The sequence below is a fragment of the Mustela nigripes genome, chromosome 3, assembly GCF_022355385.1.
Source record: "Mustela nigripes isolate SB6536 chromosome 3, MUSNIG.SB6536, whole genome shotgun sequence".
NCBI lineage: Eukaryota > Metazoa > Chordata > Mammalia > Carnivora > Mustelidae > Mustela > Mustela nigripes.
Window position 1 is genome coordinate 42,221,358 of NC_081559.1, and position 18,438 is coordinate 42,239,795.

The window sequence follows — 18,438 nt, forward strand, 5'->3', positions numbered from 1 at the left end:
TTTAGTTATGGCTTACTCTTTTCTCGTTTTAGATCTGGTGACAGCTAAGTTAGAGCTCGGTTTTTGTTTTCATCAGGAACACAGAATTTGCATCCTAAATATACAGTATGTGTTTCAGAGTTGCACTTGCTTCCTGAAACATCCCTGTTTCTTACACGTAGCTTACTTTGCGCTCTCCAAATAAGTCGAATACGCACAGAAGTGCTGGAGATTCAGGTCCGCGGTGCAGCTACTCGTGAGGACCTGGTCATCACTATGGGTCACGTGCTGGCCACCAGAAGTGCATGCACCCTTTGAGATTGAGCCATGGACCTGACAGCGGGCCAGAAGAGCCCACCTGTTCTAAGTCAGGAATGCAGTGGGGTGTGAGGGACTCCCGGCCAGCCTGCCGTGGTCTCGGGGTTGGCCTGGTTTCCTGCAGTGTGCTGCAGACACCCTGTGGCAATGCAAACACCTGCCTTCCCAGATGAACGAGCGCTTCTTCCCTGCCCACAGTGAACGGTTTTCCAGAAGAGGCCCTACCAGCAGGTTGGACCACTTTCTTTTCCTGGCTCTGGCGGTGGAGAGAGAGGGCCGGTCCAGTGTGTCCTACTTTGGGAACTTCTCGAAGTTTGTGAACTGTCTCCTCTGAAGGGCTGGCGGGAACTAGCCTCTTACCACAGGTGTCTGCTGGCCCAAATATATGGTTGGTAGGCCAGGGGGTTGATGAGTTGAGAATGTGTCCCTGGAAAAGAGTGTCTGAGAAGGCTAGGGACCCCTCCCACCTACCTCCCAGGACACCGCACACATTGTTAAATTTGTTCTGCATTTCCCTCCCAAACCCAGGATTTTTCTGTGGGTAACTCACTATTTGTCTAACCCCCCCCCCCAACCCAGGATGCTTTCCTGGGCGAGCTGAGAGCTTGAGGCTCATGCTTTTTGGGGTTCCTTGGTGCTCCATTCAGAGCCTCCAGCAGCCCCCATAGGAAGGAGAAGGGACTTCACCCTTTGATGACAGCAAGATGCTAGCGGTTTTGCTGGTGCAGGCTACTGTCCAGATCAAAATAGGAGTGGGGAGAGACCACTTCTCTGTGGATAGCTCTGGGTGCTGTAGACCTCCCTTCTGCAGCATACATGTGAACTGCTAACTGCCAGGGGCTCTTGGTTAGACATGCTCCCAGTGTTTTGCCAGATAAAAGGACTGCTGGCTTCATAGCTCCTTCAAGAGACGCCATCCGTCGCCAAGGAGAAGGCCAGCGTGGCACCATTTGGAGGAGCCACGTGTCCAGCCTAGCAGGGTGAAAAGGATGCACAGACTTCCTTGCCTGGTTGTTTGATTTTGTACAAATCTAATGACACTGGATAGCCCACCCCTGCCTGCTCCTGAGCTCTGCAGGGGAGGGGGGCGCAGCAGGGGTGAATGGGGGGTGTGAGGCCCAATGCCCACCTGCCTCCCAGGATGCGCCAGCTCAGGGCTGACGTCACAAGCTGCTTTGACATTTCTTTTCTCCCCTTTTCATTTGTTTTCTTTTCCTTTTTGTTTCCTCTCTTTCCCCCCCTCCCTCCCCTTGCACTCGGGATGCAGCCAAACGCAAGGCTTGGAAACTAAACCGTGTTGGTAGCCTGCGAAATATTTACAGCAGCAGCAGCACCAACACTGAAGGTAACGCCACGCACCGCCCGGAGCCGCATGCCCCCTCGTTGTGTTCGCGGACTCATCCCCGCCGTCTCTCCATCTCCCGTCCGTGTGCCTGGTTTTGCCATTCGTGTTCCTTTCAGCTTACTTAAATTTTGACCTTTCGCTTCAGTCCTCGAGTAGCGATGTTTAAATTACTTCAGAAACCTATTTTCTTCTCTTTTTTCTTTCCCTTTATACATGCGGGCACTCAATGTAATATTTCCCCAGTTATTACAGTTTTTAAAAGTGTGAGTATCAGGTGTAATGATCTGTAGCCAAATACAATAGTGTGCCGTGACATTTAAGTCACAGTCTTAATTTGTTTTGTGGACGCATACTCCATAATGCTCTGTGAGGCTCTAATCCAGAGGCGGCCCGGCCCGGGTCATTTGCATGGGCTGCTATTGCTTGTAAATTCAGTATATTGTTGTGTTTCTAAAGGTCGTCTGGTGCCAAAGTTCACAAATTGACTTGCGTTGCTTTCTCCACTGGAGACAGCCGCCACTGCTTTTGTATAATAGCAGATTGAATTTTTCCCACCTTCATTTGAACAACACAATTATAAATTGCCTTTTTTTTTATGATTACAAATGTCAAGGGTCAGAATTATTTTGATGCCAGGCAAAGGAAAACCACCGTCCGCCCAAGCGCTTGTGCGGGAGGGTGGTGTACGATGTGTACGATGCAAAATAGGTCACAATCCAGCGATCTTGGTATAATAGGGGGACATTTTTTTTCACTTAAGTGCAAGCCAAATGGGTCAAGTAATCGTAAGCTCGTGCCCTAACACTAATTGACTTATTTGGGGATGATTATAACTGTAATATTTTTCTTAATGTCACTGTTTTCTGGGCTGTTGATTTTAGCGATTGCCAAGCAGTGGCATTAAATCTCTTGTAAATTTTAAATTGCACGCTATTTCTGTAAACAAGTCCCTCTCTTCACATCCCGATCATTAACCTTTGCTGATTTATATCACCATCCTCTTTTTCTTCCTTCCACAATTACTCCTGTCTTGCTGCTGAAAGCCCTGCTCTCAGCCAGAAAAAAAAAAAAAATGAATCTGGAAAACAAAACTACATTTTCACGATGGCTTGTTAAAGACCTATTTTTTTAATCATAATTTTTTTTTTCATTCCTCAAGGGGAAATTGTCATCTGTTAAGGTACCAGTGGGGCTTGACCCCCCCCACTTGGTATCTTCTTTCAAAGCATTCATTCAAGAAAGACAAAATGAGAGGGAAAAATAATAGAATTTTACGAGCAGTCACACGCAGTATGATTTTTTGTCTTATTTTTAAGGGTGTTAAATATACTCTTTCACTGTTTTTTTAGTGTTAGTTTTTCAACTTAGGCTGCATATCATTTCTTTTCCCTGTGTTCTTATCAGATTTGTTTTTCTTTCGTGTGTGTATGCATTTGTCATGACAAATTTGTTTATTGACTCCTGGCCTTCAAAAAAAAAAAAAAAGGCACATCTGATTTTCCATGTGGTCATATATAAAGTTGGGAGACAGTGAGGAGGTGGACAGACAGTTCCCCCTGGGACTTGCTGACAGCCCTTCCTGGAGACACTGGTAGGCTGTCGCCCCCGACAGGTGTGGTGATGTGCAGAAGTAGGAGCTTCTCACCTTGACCGGCCAGGTAATCTGTGGCGTCTGCCCTGCCCGGCTGTCGTGGCTGGGGTCGGACAGTGATGTGTGCAGCTCCTAGGAGTCCAAACACCAGATGAGGCTGCATCTCCAGGCCCTCAGTCGACTGCCAGCAGCCGCTGCAGGCAGTCCCAGGGGAACTGGAGTAGATAATGACCACCAAGCCAATCCTCCCTCCCATTTTCTCTCATTTCCATTCAGCGTTGAGTTACATCTGTGAATCTTCAATTAAGTGACATGACTGTTCTTCCTTTACTTTGTTTGGTAATTCTGTAAGCACACCATCTCATTTCATACCGCTTTTAGTCATGTTTTCCTGAATTCGTGTAATTATATAAATTCTCAAAATGCCTTTCTGACTTCCAGTCTTTTGCTGTGTGATGTCATCATGTATTCTCTATAAGATGATCCTTTATGAAAATTCATACCCTGAACATTCCAAGGTTGGTTATCACCTGAGGCCTTGGGTGATCTGCTAAATGTACCTTCCTCAGACTGAGTATTTTTTAAACTGGTCTCTTTGTATAGTGTATTCAGATGTACCCTCCAAAACACCAGAAGGAGAGTTGATCCCAAGATCAACTGAGTTCCCAACTCAGTTTCCAACTCCAACAAGTTTCGGGAGTTAGGGAGGGGCACACGCTATGAGCCAGGCACCATACGAGGAGCGCGTCCACACCTCTGAGCCGGCCTCAGCATGACCTGGAACGGGGCACCTGCATCCCCCTTTCCAGATCCAGGGAGTGCAGCTCAGGTGTTTTGGGCTTGCCTGGAGACTCAGGTTGGCGGGAGACAGGCAGGACTGGAATTTGGACCTGGTAGTTTCACTCTAAAACCCTTTTTCTCCTGTGTACACTCATTCCTGGCCTGCATTATTTCAGCAAATCCACATGGTACCCTGCTGGTAGGTATCCTGTTGGAGATGGGAAATTGGAGTTCTAGAGGTAGAATGCATGCCCAGAGAGCTCAACTCCAGGACCTACTCCTGGATCCTCATGGAACAGGTCAATAGATGGGTCAATGGTGGGAGGAGATAAGACAGATTACCCAGAACTGATGACGGAAATGCCCAAGACGAGAAAACAAACAAAAATGTGCTCTTTTCTACTTTTTTCTGTCCATTGGGGTTAGTTACCTCAGAAACCGAAATGGAAACCTGATGTTTCTGTATATGTATATTAGACTAATTTTTACATCTCTGTTACTTTATAAAAATTCAACTCTGCCAAGGTTGGTGAAATTTCAGTTCCTTCAACAAGAACGAGCTTTCATTTTGCCATCTCAGAGGTTTGTGAAATGGGATGGAAGATCTGTTGATGGTGGGATTCTCCAGTTCATCGCTGCCTCTGAGCCCAAGGGAGAACCACGTCCGCATCAGGCGGCTGAAGCCAGACTTGGGAATGTTCAGATCCGAGGTCAGCGTCTTTCGGAGGAAGAATAGAGAGGGCTGAGCAGAAAGTGGGCGCTGTGTCAAGGGGATGTAGAAGGAAGGCCTGTGGGATGTGTGTGAGCAGCAGCACCCCAGAATAGGGCCACACAGGGTCCCTGCACTGTCTTCCTCCGCCCACCCAGAGACAGGTGGGATTATCGTCCCCTGCAAGACAGAACAGAAGGATTCTTCCAGGACATGATAAAGCATAAATGGGTAAAGGAGAAATGTGGTGGGGCACAAGGGGTGTTTCTTGGGGTGCCAGGCCCACCCTCATTTTGTGAGCTGAACAAGCCACTTTGAGGTATAGGTGATGCTCACACCCAGGTCCCAGCCAGGTTCAATATTAGCCTGAGTCTCAGTTCAGTCCCGTCTCGGGGTACATTTCTGTGGATCTGGGACTTGCCCAGAGACGGGTCTGTGAAACCTGTTTGCACGGCTTCCCCATGCCACAGCGAGCCAAACGGAGGGACCCTAAGGTCCCTAGCACGTGGTCACAAACAGGCCCCACATAGAGGGATACAAGCCATTTGGAGAGCACCAGCCAGCACGGCTCCTTGCCTCGGACCTCCATCTGTGTCCCTCCTGCACCAGAGGGCCAGCACAGTCCCTGTCCAGCACCTGATGCCCCCGGTCGTGGTGCTGAAATATCTGTCTCCTTCAGGTCGAAGCAAACAGATGATGCTTATGCACTCACGGCTGAGATAGTGACGAGCTTGCCAGGTCTCAGGTCCCTATCCTGCGCAGGTCTGGGGCAGAGGGAAGGGAGAAGGGCTTGCAGTCAGACAAGGGATGTTGGACGAAGACTCTGGCATGGAGTGAGGGAATATTCGTTCCAGAGGAGGCATGGTGTGCCCTGCGGGTTAGTGGAGAGTGAAGCTCGACATGGTGGAGGGGGTCAGGAAAGGCTTCACTGTCTCCGGGATTCAACAGGAGCCACAACGGACTGCAGCACTGAGCATTTTCCTGGCATCCTGCCCTGGGATTCCCAGGAAGCCCAAGGGGGAGGCTCATATCCTCCACATTTCCCAAAAGGAGAAACTGAGGTGTGGGGAGGAGCGGTCACGTGCCTCCAGAATGCACCCTCACAGGTGGCCACTGAGGTCAGAGCCACAGCCTGAACCCGTGGGCTCCATAACAGGTGTTGGGCAGGTGGAGGCTCGAGCAGAGAGGCACAGACTCCCTGCTCGGGCTGTGACCTCCATGGACGGCCCTCACCACAGGGAGGGGAACAAGGCTGCTCTGCCACTGTGGATGTGACCTGTTGTGTCCTTTGGTGTCTGCATCCAGCCCTGACCTCCGGGCTCATCTCCTGAGGCTGCCTTCGACACCTGGACACAGGGCTTGCCACTGTGAGTCCTTCGGACACCTGCAGACCCACTGTGAGTCCTTCGGACACCTGCTCGATCAGAGGTTCTGCACACCGCGTATTTGTGAGCAGTGGTGTAGACGGCGCTTATTCAGCCCCAACTCCTGAGCCAGATGGGGGTCCAGTTCTGGAGTCTCCACGGCACCTCGGTCCCCCATCTGCAGGCTGTGGAGACGGCACACTAACATATCCAGAGGAAGGTCGCTCAGCATCCACACCTGCTGCTATTGTCCATGTCTTGTGCCAGAGCACCGCCGGTCCCGTCATCAAGGAAAACTCAGAGCTTGAGAAACGTGGACATGGCAAGGAGCAGAGATTCAGCAAGAGATGTTTCCCTGAAAGTGTGAGGGGGGACTTAAAATCAAACCTCGTTTTTTTCCAGACCTTGAAAGCTACCCCTCTCCCTTCACTGTCATCCTCAAAGCAGTCATCAAACACAGAAATTTGGCTTTGGAAACAGACGTGCCTGAGCAGATCCCAGTTCTGCCACTTCCCAACTGTGTGGGTTACGATGCCTTGCTAGGTCTGTCCTCCCCCTGCCTTGTTTTCTTCCCCCAGAATGAACACGATGAAGCCTACTTGGAAGGATGACTGGAGAAGAAATGACTTGACAGCAGAGCTGGGCCCACGGTCAGGATGACCACAGGGGTCACAGTGAAATTCTTAGACTTATTTAATAGGCAGATCACTCCAAGAACACAGTCTGTGGAGAGTATCCATGGCACTATTTTCTAGGCCTGTTGAGTGTATTAGTTGAGGGCAAAATCGGCCAAGGTAGACGCTGGTCAGTGATGAATGGCACAGATTATGAACTCCTGCAGATCAATTAAGATTGGAGACCCTTTCATGGAAAGTAACTCCAGAATCGACTTTTAGGGGAGAAAAGTGAGGGTACTTGTCTTTCCAGCCATCAGCTTTTCAAAGGGTAACCAAGACACTGTCAACTAATCCCACAGCCAGCAGTAGCTAGGGGCAGCCCCAGGGGCAATACAGGGCCCGCGCAGCAGCAGAGCCCACACACACCTTCCACCAGGAGACTGGGGACCCTGGAAAGTAACGAACATCAACTAGAATGAGTAACAAATGATAAATGCGCAGAGCACTGCTTAGGAACCACATAAATCAAAACAGATGTTCTGGGCTCGTTTTCTCTTTCTAAACCAAGAGCTTGGGCCTCAGGCTTTCCTGCAGTGCCTTGGCCATAAACAGATGCCAGGAAGTTGCTCAAACATCTGTCTTCTCCATCCTGAAGTGTCGCAGTTTTGGATCTGTTTATATTTTTTCAGGAGATTTGTCTTAGGTACTTTCCCTAATTTAAGAAATGCCTGGCACCCCATGGCTTTGGAAGCCAAAGCTGATAGAACAGAGTTTCGTGGTGCCCAGCTCTCAGACTGCTCTCCTGGCTCTTTCTAATGTGTTTGGAAAATAAGAGAATCTTCCCATGACAACAGCGATTAACATCCCTAACTTTGTGACCTCCCCCTGGGGACTCGCTTCTTCACAGAATTAATTCTGCTCATGCCCTAAATTAAGCCACAGTACAACACCTCTGTTGGACTCTGGGCTAAACAAAGATATTTACCTAATTCAGAGTTTGCAAAAATATTTACCTAAATACCACAAACTGAGTGTTCATAATGAGCAGAAATAATGGTGTTTTTTTTTTTTCCTTTTCTGCTTAAAATTAACTTCTGGAGCAGGAGGAGGGAGTGCTTTTCTATGTATTATTTAGTGCCCATAGGTCTTGGTTCTGCAAAACCCTAGACCATATTCTTTAGGTTTTCCTTCACATTTATTGTGTTCTATGAAAATGGGAGAATTACTGAAAATAAGTAGAAACTAACTTTTTGTATTATGGTGGGTTTGGCTGAAACCTTAAACATGTGGTTTTCGTAATGAAGTAAAAGATCTAGACCACGTGCCTATGTGATATATGCTTTGAAAGCGGAAGTATCTCAGTATTTTACAAAATGCGTGGCTCAAAAAATTAACATAAAAGCCTGGGGCTGCGTACGACATAACCACGAGTGATCTCGCCGTGTGTAGATTGTGGTAGACCCGAAGAGGGGGCAGAACAGCAAATGCTGTTCCCCTCCCTGTTCTGTCCCCTCCCTGTTTCCGACTTGGACCAGCTGACAATGGCTGTGTGCAGAGTTGGCGTTAGGAAGGATTCTGAGGCTGCATCAGGCTCTTCAGGATCCATTATGGATGTCTTTCCTGGCAAAAGAAAGGGAGGGACAGCACGCCTCTGTCATCCCAGGCCAGCCTTGGGCCTCCCTCATGCTTGAAGCTGAGATCAAAGGGTGGGATGGGCTCCCAGTTGGCAGGTGGCAGAGCAGGAAGGGCAGAAGAGGGAAGCTCATTCCCGGAGAGTACCACAAAATTGGAAGGACGTGAAGAAAAGACAATGTGGAGTTTCAGGCAAAAATTGGGAGAAACCGATTGCTATGCTCACTTGGTAATGAGAAAAAAAAAATGAGCCAAACGTTGAAGTGACTATTAACCTGTTAATCCAGGTACTGTGATAGATCCTAAAACAAAAGTCCTAATTCTTGATCAACAGAAGTCTGGAGTGGAGAAGACCACTGTCTGACTGCAGGGCTTGGCTATTTCACAGTCAGATCACTTTTAAATGGTGAGCAGCTGGGAACCCTCAGGTTCTGTGGATCCTGGACTCCTCCCTTGGCCCCCTCTTCAAGGAGACCTGTGCCTCGGCGCAGAGCAGCTCATCCCTGCAGAGTTGAGAGAACACATTCTCATCATGGGTTTGTCATGACCTATGTCAGGAAGGACGCTTAGCCTCACAGATAGCACTGAGCATGGGAGGCTGGGTTCCAGCTTAGTAGAGGCGCTCAGGAGAATGGACTCAGGTGTCCCATCTTGCCAGTGAAGACAGCGACAGACACGCTGACCCCTTCTAAACTCAGAAGAGAGTCCTTGCTCGTGTCAAACCTGCATCTCAGTTTCAAGCAGTTGTGTGTTCCCTGGGCATAGGGGACCAGGTTGCCTGGGCCTTTGTAAGAACACAGTGCAGTTTCTCTGTTGCTCAGACCTACCCCTGGAGACAGGCTCACATCTGTCTGGTTCTTCTCCCCTTCCACCCACTTGCCCAAAACGCATCCCTGGTCCAGGCAGTCTCCTGTTGGAAACAGCTTCCAAATGTAGAACAGTTGCAGCTGCTTTAAGTCCTTTAACCCTTTGTCTGCTAGGAGTCCGCAAAAATAATTGATGACTGATTGGCCCATTAACCTTTAAAAAAAAAAAAGTTTGACAGGCCAGACTTGTGTAATGAGGAGGGATTCCTCGTGAAATCAGTCTGATGGCTGAGTTGCTTGCCCCTGAGGAGGCAAAATTAGCCCCACGGGGCCTCGTCTGCATAGAAACTGGACGCAATTAGTGTAATATCCGGTGTTATTAATGTCGTTTGGAATAATTGGGCAGGTTGATTTCGACAGGTTCATGGCGCTAAAATACTATTATAGTGGACCTCTCCGCAGCTAACTGTTAAACACGGAAAACTGTTCAAATCCCTGCGAGCCCAATCACAAAACTTTATTTAGCAGCTCAGCCCTGGAATGTCACGTCGCGAGACAACACAGTTCTTCATCCCCAGCCGTGGATATGCGGCGCTCTGATATCCCCGCCCAAGGGCCGTGGACCAAAGATTACTGGTGACGTGTGCGTCTGACACGGAGAAGCCCACTCGTGACGTCCGCGCCAGCAGGCCTTCTGGCAACCTGAGTTCTATTTCTACAGGATAAATTAAATATAAGCCGCTGTAGTTGTCACGAGTTTGTATTAGTAAAAGGAATAATAGCAAGTTTATGTTCCTGGGGTCCACGTGCACACTCTTCACATTTTAAATGAGGATGACAGTGAAGAGTAATGTTCAGTCTGTCTTTCTGACTGATTGGCCTCACGCTGCCAATTACTGTTTTTATCATTTTTTATGTAGTTGCATATAACTAAAATATCACTGTGCCACTTCATTATGGGATGGAATCCTGCTCGTCCATTGGTGATTTGAATAAGGCCATATCACCAAAAAGAAATTCATGTTCATCCGTAAAGAAGAAGGGAAAATGTCCAAAAATCTGCTATGAATGAATGTAAACAGTCACTGCTATTAAGCAAGGATTAAATCAAGAGATTTACTAAGCGTTGACCCTAGTAGGATGCCTGGTTAGTCTGTCCCAAGTCTTCTGTCCCCGGGATGAATCAGGATGGAGTTTGAAACAGGTGGCTGCAGCTGGCTAGAGGGGAACCTGGAGGGCATCCGGCACATCCCATCACTCCACTTTGCCGGTCGGCAGCCGTCTTACCTCCCCTGGGTGGGGTGGGGGTAGGTCTCAGCGTGGAGGGGCCAAGGTACCTGCATTTGTGGGACATAGCGTGACAGGTCCCCAGTAAGAGAGGAAAGAGATCTGTGGCCCCAGCCCAGTTATGAAAACCTGGAGAAGGAAACTTGACACGTGCCACCCACCCCCAGAACAGAGCACAGCAGCCAAGACTGTCACTTGCTCTGATGATCCTGGTATAGATGGGACTGTCCTCCTCCTGGTGCTAACCGATCACTGACGATGGCAGCTGGACAGTCCCCAGCTTATGACAGACACACCCAAGGGCATCACGTCCCAGGAGCCGTGACAACAGCTCTGCGGATGTCTGTCATCCCGTTCCCCTGGCATTCTCCAACTGGACGAGCTTAAAAGAATCGACACTAGTGACAAGCTGGGTAGAGATTTTAGGGAAACTCCTTTTTAAAAGTTCGCACACCTTGCTTGTCTGACATAGGTAACAAGGAAAAATAACAGAAAGGTCACTGGGAAGAGGAGAGACACTTCCAGCTCCCACTAGACACCCACTAAGAGTTCCTTTCCTTTAAATGTTTGTTTTCAAAAAGCAAAGAGCACTACTAGCCACTTTAAAGAAAGAAGAATAATTAAAGGTAATGAGATGATGACGATAGGTCTTTTTGTATTTTTCCTAACACAGAACTAGAGCCTGACAGTATTTACTTTGTATTTATTATTCCACGCAGTTTCATTGCAAAGAAACAAAGTATCCCTTCATGGAAATTATATGTAGTGTGATTAAAAATGCAGTTGCTCTGTAATCCTTGTTCTTATTTTGTTTTAATCTAGGGAGGCAGAGAAAAGCCATACGGCAGATATAATTCAGTTCTGAAATTCTAACTGTATCTCTGTTAATATATTACCCTCCCACCACCACCAAAAATAAAGCCACATAAAGACATTAGTATCTGGGAAAGCATGTTATGCCGTAAGCATCGGCTGGGACCCCTGTGAGGATAGCAAGTAGATCCCTTATTTGGAGTCTCAACCCCTTATTTGGGGAGTGAGGCATCCCTGCTGCCCAGCTCCTTATAAAGACATCTTCACCAGAGCCCAGAATCCAAAAGAAGGCTCACCCCCACTGGGGATGCCTCTTTCCTGGGACAGTGCCAGAGTTCCATCCACCTTCTCCACACAAGCTGGACCCCTCTCCTCCAACTATCCCCAAGGTTTCCGTTGGCAGTCCAGCAAGGAGCCCCATAAGTGTGGCCCACCTGGCTAAGGCCAGCCCAGCGCCAAAGGCAGCAGCATTTGTCGGGAGCTGTTACTGGGGCCCTATGGGCAAGACTGGAGGGCCCATCTTCTGCCACATCAAGGCCCAGCAGTTGGGGTAAAAGAGAAAACTTCCCCCAAAGAAGTTCTGTCAGTGTTTGACAGCATATTGAGCTTCGGCTTAGAGTGAGTCCTGTCGGAGACCAGTCCTGACGCTCCCACCTGTCCTGTGACTGCTGGGCCTCAGTGCACGCTTCCAGGCACCTTAGAAACAGCACATACACACAGATGTCACAGTGACCACACTTACTATGACACCACACTTTGTCCTCATTCGTGGCTTCATTATTTCCGTGACTGTGTGCCTTTCCGGGTTGGCAGTCACCCCCAGGCCTTCCCCTGGGCAAAGCACAGTGTCCCAGATGAATTGGAGTCTTGTGCGTTTGCACCGGTGGTTCTTCGTTGGGTCATGAAACTTGTGCTTTCCAGGGTTGTTGGGGCGACCCTTGTTTTCTAGACACTTCCAGTAACCTTGCCAGTCTCACACCTCTCCTCGAGAGCCCATGTCCACCAGGCTGGGTCACAGGATGTCTTGCATCCATTTGTTCTGTGCTTTGCTGATTCTTATTGGTGTTTCATTACAGTTAGCAGACCCAGCAAGGGTCTCAGCTCCCAGGAGACGAGGCGTGAAACCCTCTCTGGCTGCTTGCATACTCTGGTTTGTCCATCACCTCGAAATGCAGGGTGGGCTCTGCCCTTCACCACCTGTTAGCAGTGACTGCAGGTTCCAGTGATCCTTTGTGTAGTTACTTTAACAACAAAGTCAAATTGGCTTATTCACAGTTCTTCGTATCCTTCCCTATCACAGATGGAAGGAAATATATATTTGTAAACAGATATATTTACATATGATTTGTTTTTTCTAATGTACAGAAATGCAACTGATATTTCTTTATATTGGTCTTACATACCGTCCATTTACTAACGGTTGTTCTTATTTTTCATAAATCTAAATTACTTGTGGTGTCCTATGTAAACAGTCCTGCAATCCATGATTTTTTTTTTCTTTCCAGTGTTTAGGTCTTCTGTTCTCTGGTATATCTCGGCCCCAGGGTTGAACAAATGCTGTTACAGTGAGCATCTTTGCTTTGAGTACCCTTTAACTATAAGAAGTGATTGCTTCTGTTCGTCATTAAGAATAATGATGCTACGGGTTTGATAGGTACTTTTTGTCCAACTAACGGGGTTCCCTTCTAGTCCTGGTTTGATTATAGATTTTGGTCATATATCTTTTTCTTATTTAAGTGTTTCCCCCTTCTGATTTGAAAGGTGCATCTTTTACTTCTTTTTTTGTAGAGACTGACCCTGGTACTCTATCATATGTGCCTAATGCTCGTCCTTCACGCCCTTACAGATGAGTAGGCCACCTGATAACACATTGGTTCCAGTGTCTCTCTGCCAGCCTGTCTCGGGTACTTTGAAATGAGACTTTATTCTCAAAAGTAGTATGTGACACAGGTTTTGCTTAATGCATCTACATCTCTATCTGTTCAGCTGTTCACCAGTCCTTCCCTGGTGCTGGCTTGTTTTCTAGACACTTCTGAAGAGCATATTTGTTAGCAGCTCCTTCAGCGAGTCTTGGTAATAGACTCTTTCTACTGTTTTGTTTTGTTTTTGTTTTTGTTTTCCACATAAAATATGTTCCACTCTTCTTCTTCAGAGAAGGTTTTCCAGGCTCCCATGCCTTGACCGACATTATTTTCTTCCAGGACTCGAGAGTATTATCCCTCTGTCTTGAAGTTTTGGTTGTTGCTCTTGAGATAATCTGTCATCCATTCCACTGCCATTTTTTTAAGAGCAGTCTGCCTTCTCTTTCTTTGTGTTATTATGGACCCTTTTTTGTCTAGTTTTCCATGGTTTCATAAGCTTCTGGTGTGGTTCTTCATGACTGCGATCCTTCCTGGTTGATGCTGTTTTCCCTAGTTTAGAGCCCCCTATCATTCACAGTCCCCTGAGGCACCCACCATTTACCCGGTGGTCAGGTATGCGTCCCACTTTCCACATGCCCCATCATTTCTCTTCCACAGCGGCCTCACTGTGTCCTCTGTTAGTCCCTCTGTCCTCCGGCTCTTCACTCCCCCACCCCACCCCCTTGCAGCTCCTCCTTCATCCTGTCGGGGGTGGGGGGGGTTGTTAACAGTATCATTCGAATTTCCAAAAGAACTATCCTTTTTTCTGCTCTACCTGATCAATTTTCATGGTCTCCTTTTGCCTGAAAATTTAGGGTTCCATTTTTTGTGTTTATACATTTCAAGCATAGTTACTTTAAATTAGGTATCTGTAATCCTTTGGATCTAAATTTACTGTCCTGTTTTCTTTGTGTTTAGTGTCTTTGGTATTGAGTTCACGTGTGGTCAATTTTTGTGGAATGCTTTCCTTGCAAGGACATGCCAGGAGCCAAGGAGGCTCTACAAAGACAGGGCCCATGTCCCCTTCTCATCCTGATTGCTTGGTTGGGGGGGGAGTCACTCAAGGTTCTCTCTCCCACCTTATTATGACCACCTTGTTTGTTATGCCACCAAAGGTGTTTGCCCCTTAGGGTGGTGCTTACTTATAGGCATTTAGCTATCAGTGCTCACTGTTCTGGTGTCTGAATTCCTGGGGCCTCGGGGACGGGGAGAGACGGTAGGCTGGGAGATTGGGCCGTCGGTACAGTAACAAGTACGTTTTGTGGAGAAGCCCTGCATATGTCTGTCCACCATATTGCAGGGCAGTATGGTTAGCAGAGTGTGTGGAAGCCATGCTCAGGCTCGTGCTCCCCTGGGAGGAATGTGGCACACAGTCATCACATGGTAAACTCCAAGCCAGAGCCAGGGAAGCAGTCAGCTGAGGGCCAGAAGTAGGGGATGCAGAGAACCCTGCAGAGCAGGGAGTTCGGTAAACAATGCTGTAACTAAGGAGATGGCCGTGGGAAGAGAGGAGAAGGTGGGATCTGGGTGATTTTGAAGGGTTATGGCAATTTGGTTTCATGCATGGTAATTTGATGTGAGGACACAATATTTAAAGAGTATCTGTGGGCATTTTTAAAATTCCACAAATGATTAGATCTGGGGGTCGGAGCTACAGATCTGAGAATTGTCCACATATATCAGAAGTGACTGTCTATGTTTTGGAAGGAAATGAACCCTCAGAAGTGGTGGGGTGGGGAGCCATGAACTAAACCTGGGGTATATATTCACCGGTGGTCGGCAAAGGAGGGCTGGGTAGGAGAAGAAGAAGCTGTGATTTATAAGCTAGAAAGAAAATTCTGAGCCTGGCAAAGCAATGGCCAGCGTGCTGAGCTGCAGTCCCCCCTTCCCCTAGGGCAGACATTGCTAGTTGAGCGTAGCACTCATTCTCCAGAAGCCTGAAGCCAACCTTGGGTCCCTCCACACAGAGGCCTGGCTGCTGCTCAAAGCCATGTGTTACAAAAAAGTTGAAAAACTGTCCTGCGTCCCTCCCGTAGTGAGTAGAGAGGGCCTACAGGTCATCTCTGAGAAGCTGAATTTCCTCCAGGCTCCCTCTGAAGAGGACACACAACAGGGGATTAACTTCTCAAGGGTATGATGTCCCAAAGTTGGTTGTTCATCTGCAAATAGCTCCGACAGGGAGAGAATCTTCTGCAAGTACAAGCAGGAATGTTGGGTGGTATAGAATATGCTAGAAAAGGAAACTTGTGTCCAGTATAAGTAGCTGGAGAAGACAAATGGTGGGATTGACTTTGGAAGTGATGGAAAAGTTCCAGAGGAGATGTAGCAAGAGTTCCATTTGGAGATTTGTAAGAAATGAAGTCCGATATTCCTGTAACTGCTTAATTATGTTTATTCCCACAAGTAGATTTGGCATACACAGGTAAGTTCTGTTTACATAACTAATGGGACAAAGCCAGACTCTACTCCAGCAGTTGAATCTGGAAGTCTAGTCTTTGCATGAGCTATGACGAGTGTTTCGGTGGAGAACTCTTCATAACAGCTAGAACCAAACAAAAAGTATTAGTGTTCCCGCACCACAGACCCCCATCAGTGTGTGCCCCTGCGCCACAGGCCCCGATTAGCGTGTTTCCTGGTGCCACAGGCCCCCATCAGTGTTCTCACTGCTTTGTGCTGAATCATCTGAGGTTATGCGTGCACCGGTGCCCCCTAGATGATGTCTCCTGTGTGTCTGAATCCTTGCCCCCCTCGCGGAGCCCGGCAGTCACACACCTGAGCTGTCATCAGTGGAAAGCAAGCTCAGTTCTTTCCCTTAGTTCCAGGGGAGGTAGCCAGTGATTCTGGCTAGAAAGCTTTGTGGCAGACCAGTGATGCATGAATTTAACTGAGAAACTAATGGTTATAATATTTTTTTCCCCTGATAGGTTCAAAAAATCCTGATCAGGGGAACTTTTGTGGTACATTTGAATTTCACAGATTAAGACAAGTGTGAGCCTATTGGGTAGATGTAATCAACAATTGTCACATTGCACTGTGAATTAGCAAGCTTTTCCCAGTGGCCTGACTGTGACTTCAGTTGTTCTTCTTATCTCCCCTACCAGTTCACTGGGGTGGTTTTGCATAAAGTACATGAATTCAGGGTACTATCTTACAGAATTCAGTATAGAAGAGATTGTATTTATAGTGTTAGGACATTAAACCCTGTGGATCAAGAAGCTAGACCTTTAAGAATCCACAGATGTAGTATCTCAGCAAATAATTGCAAGGTACAGTTGTGGGTCAGTCGTGGAAGACCTATTTGAAAGTCACAGCGAGGTTTTGGGTTTTTTGTTGTTGTTGTTGTTTTAAGATTTTAGTTACTCATTTAGAGAGAGGGAGAGGCAGAGAGAGAATCCCAAACAGACTCCACACTGAGCCAGGCCTGACATGGGGCTCGATCCCAGGACCCTGAGATCATGACCCCAGCCCAAATGAAGAGTTGGACACTCAGCCAACTGAACTACCCAGGTGCCTTAAAAACAGCTAGTTTTTAAGATGAAAATCCCAACAAGGCCGTAAGTGTCCAAGGGCATCCGGGGTGGAGGGGGAGCAGACCCCCTGCCTTCCTCCCCCTCCACCCTGTTCCATAGCAGATCACTTCTCTCTTCTGTGTGAACACAGGGGTCATTTGTTCTCCAGCTCAAGAGCATGGTAGATTGGGGTAGAATTTCTGATGCCCCCTCACTTCTGAACTCTTAATCACCGTCTCTCCAGAACTCAAGTCATAGAGAGTTAGGAAGTGTGGCATGCTCACCTACCCCACAGGCAAGCGTAAGACACCCCCCACCCAGACCCCTGCGTCCTGCGATGCCTTCCAGAGGCCCTGCCCTTGCCCTTGCCCCTGAAGGGGCATACCCTTCAGCCCTTTCTCCGAGCTCTGCCAGTCTTCTCCACAGGAAACCCAGCTTTTGGCCCCTTCTGGTGGGAGGGCCTTCAGTTCAGCCAGGGCCATGCCTGACCAGCACTTGGCACCTGCATCCCACAGTGCACTGCATCACAGGAGCTTTGAACAATGCCAGCATTGTCATAGACCTTTGAGAAGCCGGTGGGAGCACTGGACCCTCTTGTCAGACAGATGTCAGTCACATTACCTGAGACCAGGTGCATTTGTAGAAGGCCTTCAGCAGTGGTTTGGCCTGTGGACATACCCACCTACTCTCCTTCCAGTGCTATTCAGAGTTGGTTCCAGCTCCCTGGGGGACTAAGTTCTAAAATAGTGACTTTACATGGAGCCCAATACCGTTATCATCAGAATGCGTATAGATGCTGTGTAACTGTGGCGTAGCCTTGTTTCCAAGGCAGTTCAATCAAGCTCCTTTAGGGAAGTGGTTGCCCAGAGCTGGCTGTGCATTAAGAACGTTCTGGTTCCTGGGTCGGATGGGAGGGGTCCATCCATCACAGTGGTCGAGGCTGCTCCTCTCCTGAGACAGGGAAGCAGGTAAGGACCTGATGTGCAGGATAGCCTCCTCATCTCGGGGCTGAAGGATTCCAGGGAGGCAGGGCTCTGGGAGAACAGCCTCGAAAAGGGCAGGACTGACCTGCGCAGCAGGGAACTGGGCAAAGGTCAGGGGCTGGGAGGGCTGCTCCAGAGCCGAGAGTGTGGAAGATCAGGGCTTGGTGTGGTGGGTGACAGTGGTCACCTAGGCAGTGGTCTGCTTGGCAGGTCTCAGTGGTTCTTAGTATGACTAACAGCTGCTCACAGGGCAATTGTAACGCAGCTGCTTCACAGTCCAGTGCCTGCAAACTACAGCTCAAATGAGATGTTGTGACTAAAACTCGAGCTCGAGATCTCTCCATGGTTGTTGGTAACTCATCATGCTGCTTTTATGTGGTGCCCCTTCTGTCTCCGTGGCAGTAGCGGGGCTAGACAGAAACAGAGGGTCTCCCGTGGCCCAGGCTGTGTCAGCCTCAATGGCACATGTCACTAAGCCAATATGTAACACTGTGGAGTGGGCGGCCTTTCCCCCCAGGTTAAGGGTACGGAAGTGAGCCTCGGAGGAGTCAAGAATCTGTCCAAAGACCCCACCATGGCAAGTGGTAGAGCATGATTTGATTGCAGGTCCCACCCTTCCCTGTGCAGATGGTCACCCCAGTCGCAGCCGTGATGTCGCCTCAAATCACCTGGAGTCCCACTCACTTTCCAGGCAGAAGACAATGGAATGAAAGCCTTCCTCACTGAAACGGGTCTCCTGCCGATAAAGAGCAGAAACCCCCAGGTGTCCCCGTTTGCCTTTGGTCAGTCTGTGGATCTTCACAC

The 18,438-nt window shown here is 48.3% G+C and overlaps 1 protein-coding gene across 5 annotated transcripts in view; it reads left to right on the forward strand.

The window, feature by feature from the left end:
- The window catches only part of AGAP1 (ArfGAP with GTPase domain, ankyrin repeat and PH domain 1), a 506,008-nt gene that overhangs the window by 417,640 nt on the left and 69,930 nt on the right, over positions 1–18,438 (forward strand). For 3 of the 5 annotated variants that reach the window (XM_059393772.1, XM_059393773.1, XM_059393775.1), the window contains one exon: positions 1,565–1,642. The exons of the other annotated variants lie outside the window; for them this stretch is intronic. In XM_059393772.1, the coding sequence (XP_059249755.1) occupies positions 1,565–1,642 (78 nt within the window). The remainder of the gene's footprint in view (positions 1–1,564; positions 1,643–18,438) is intronic. 5 annotated transcript variants of the gene reach the window in all.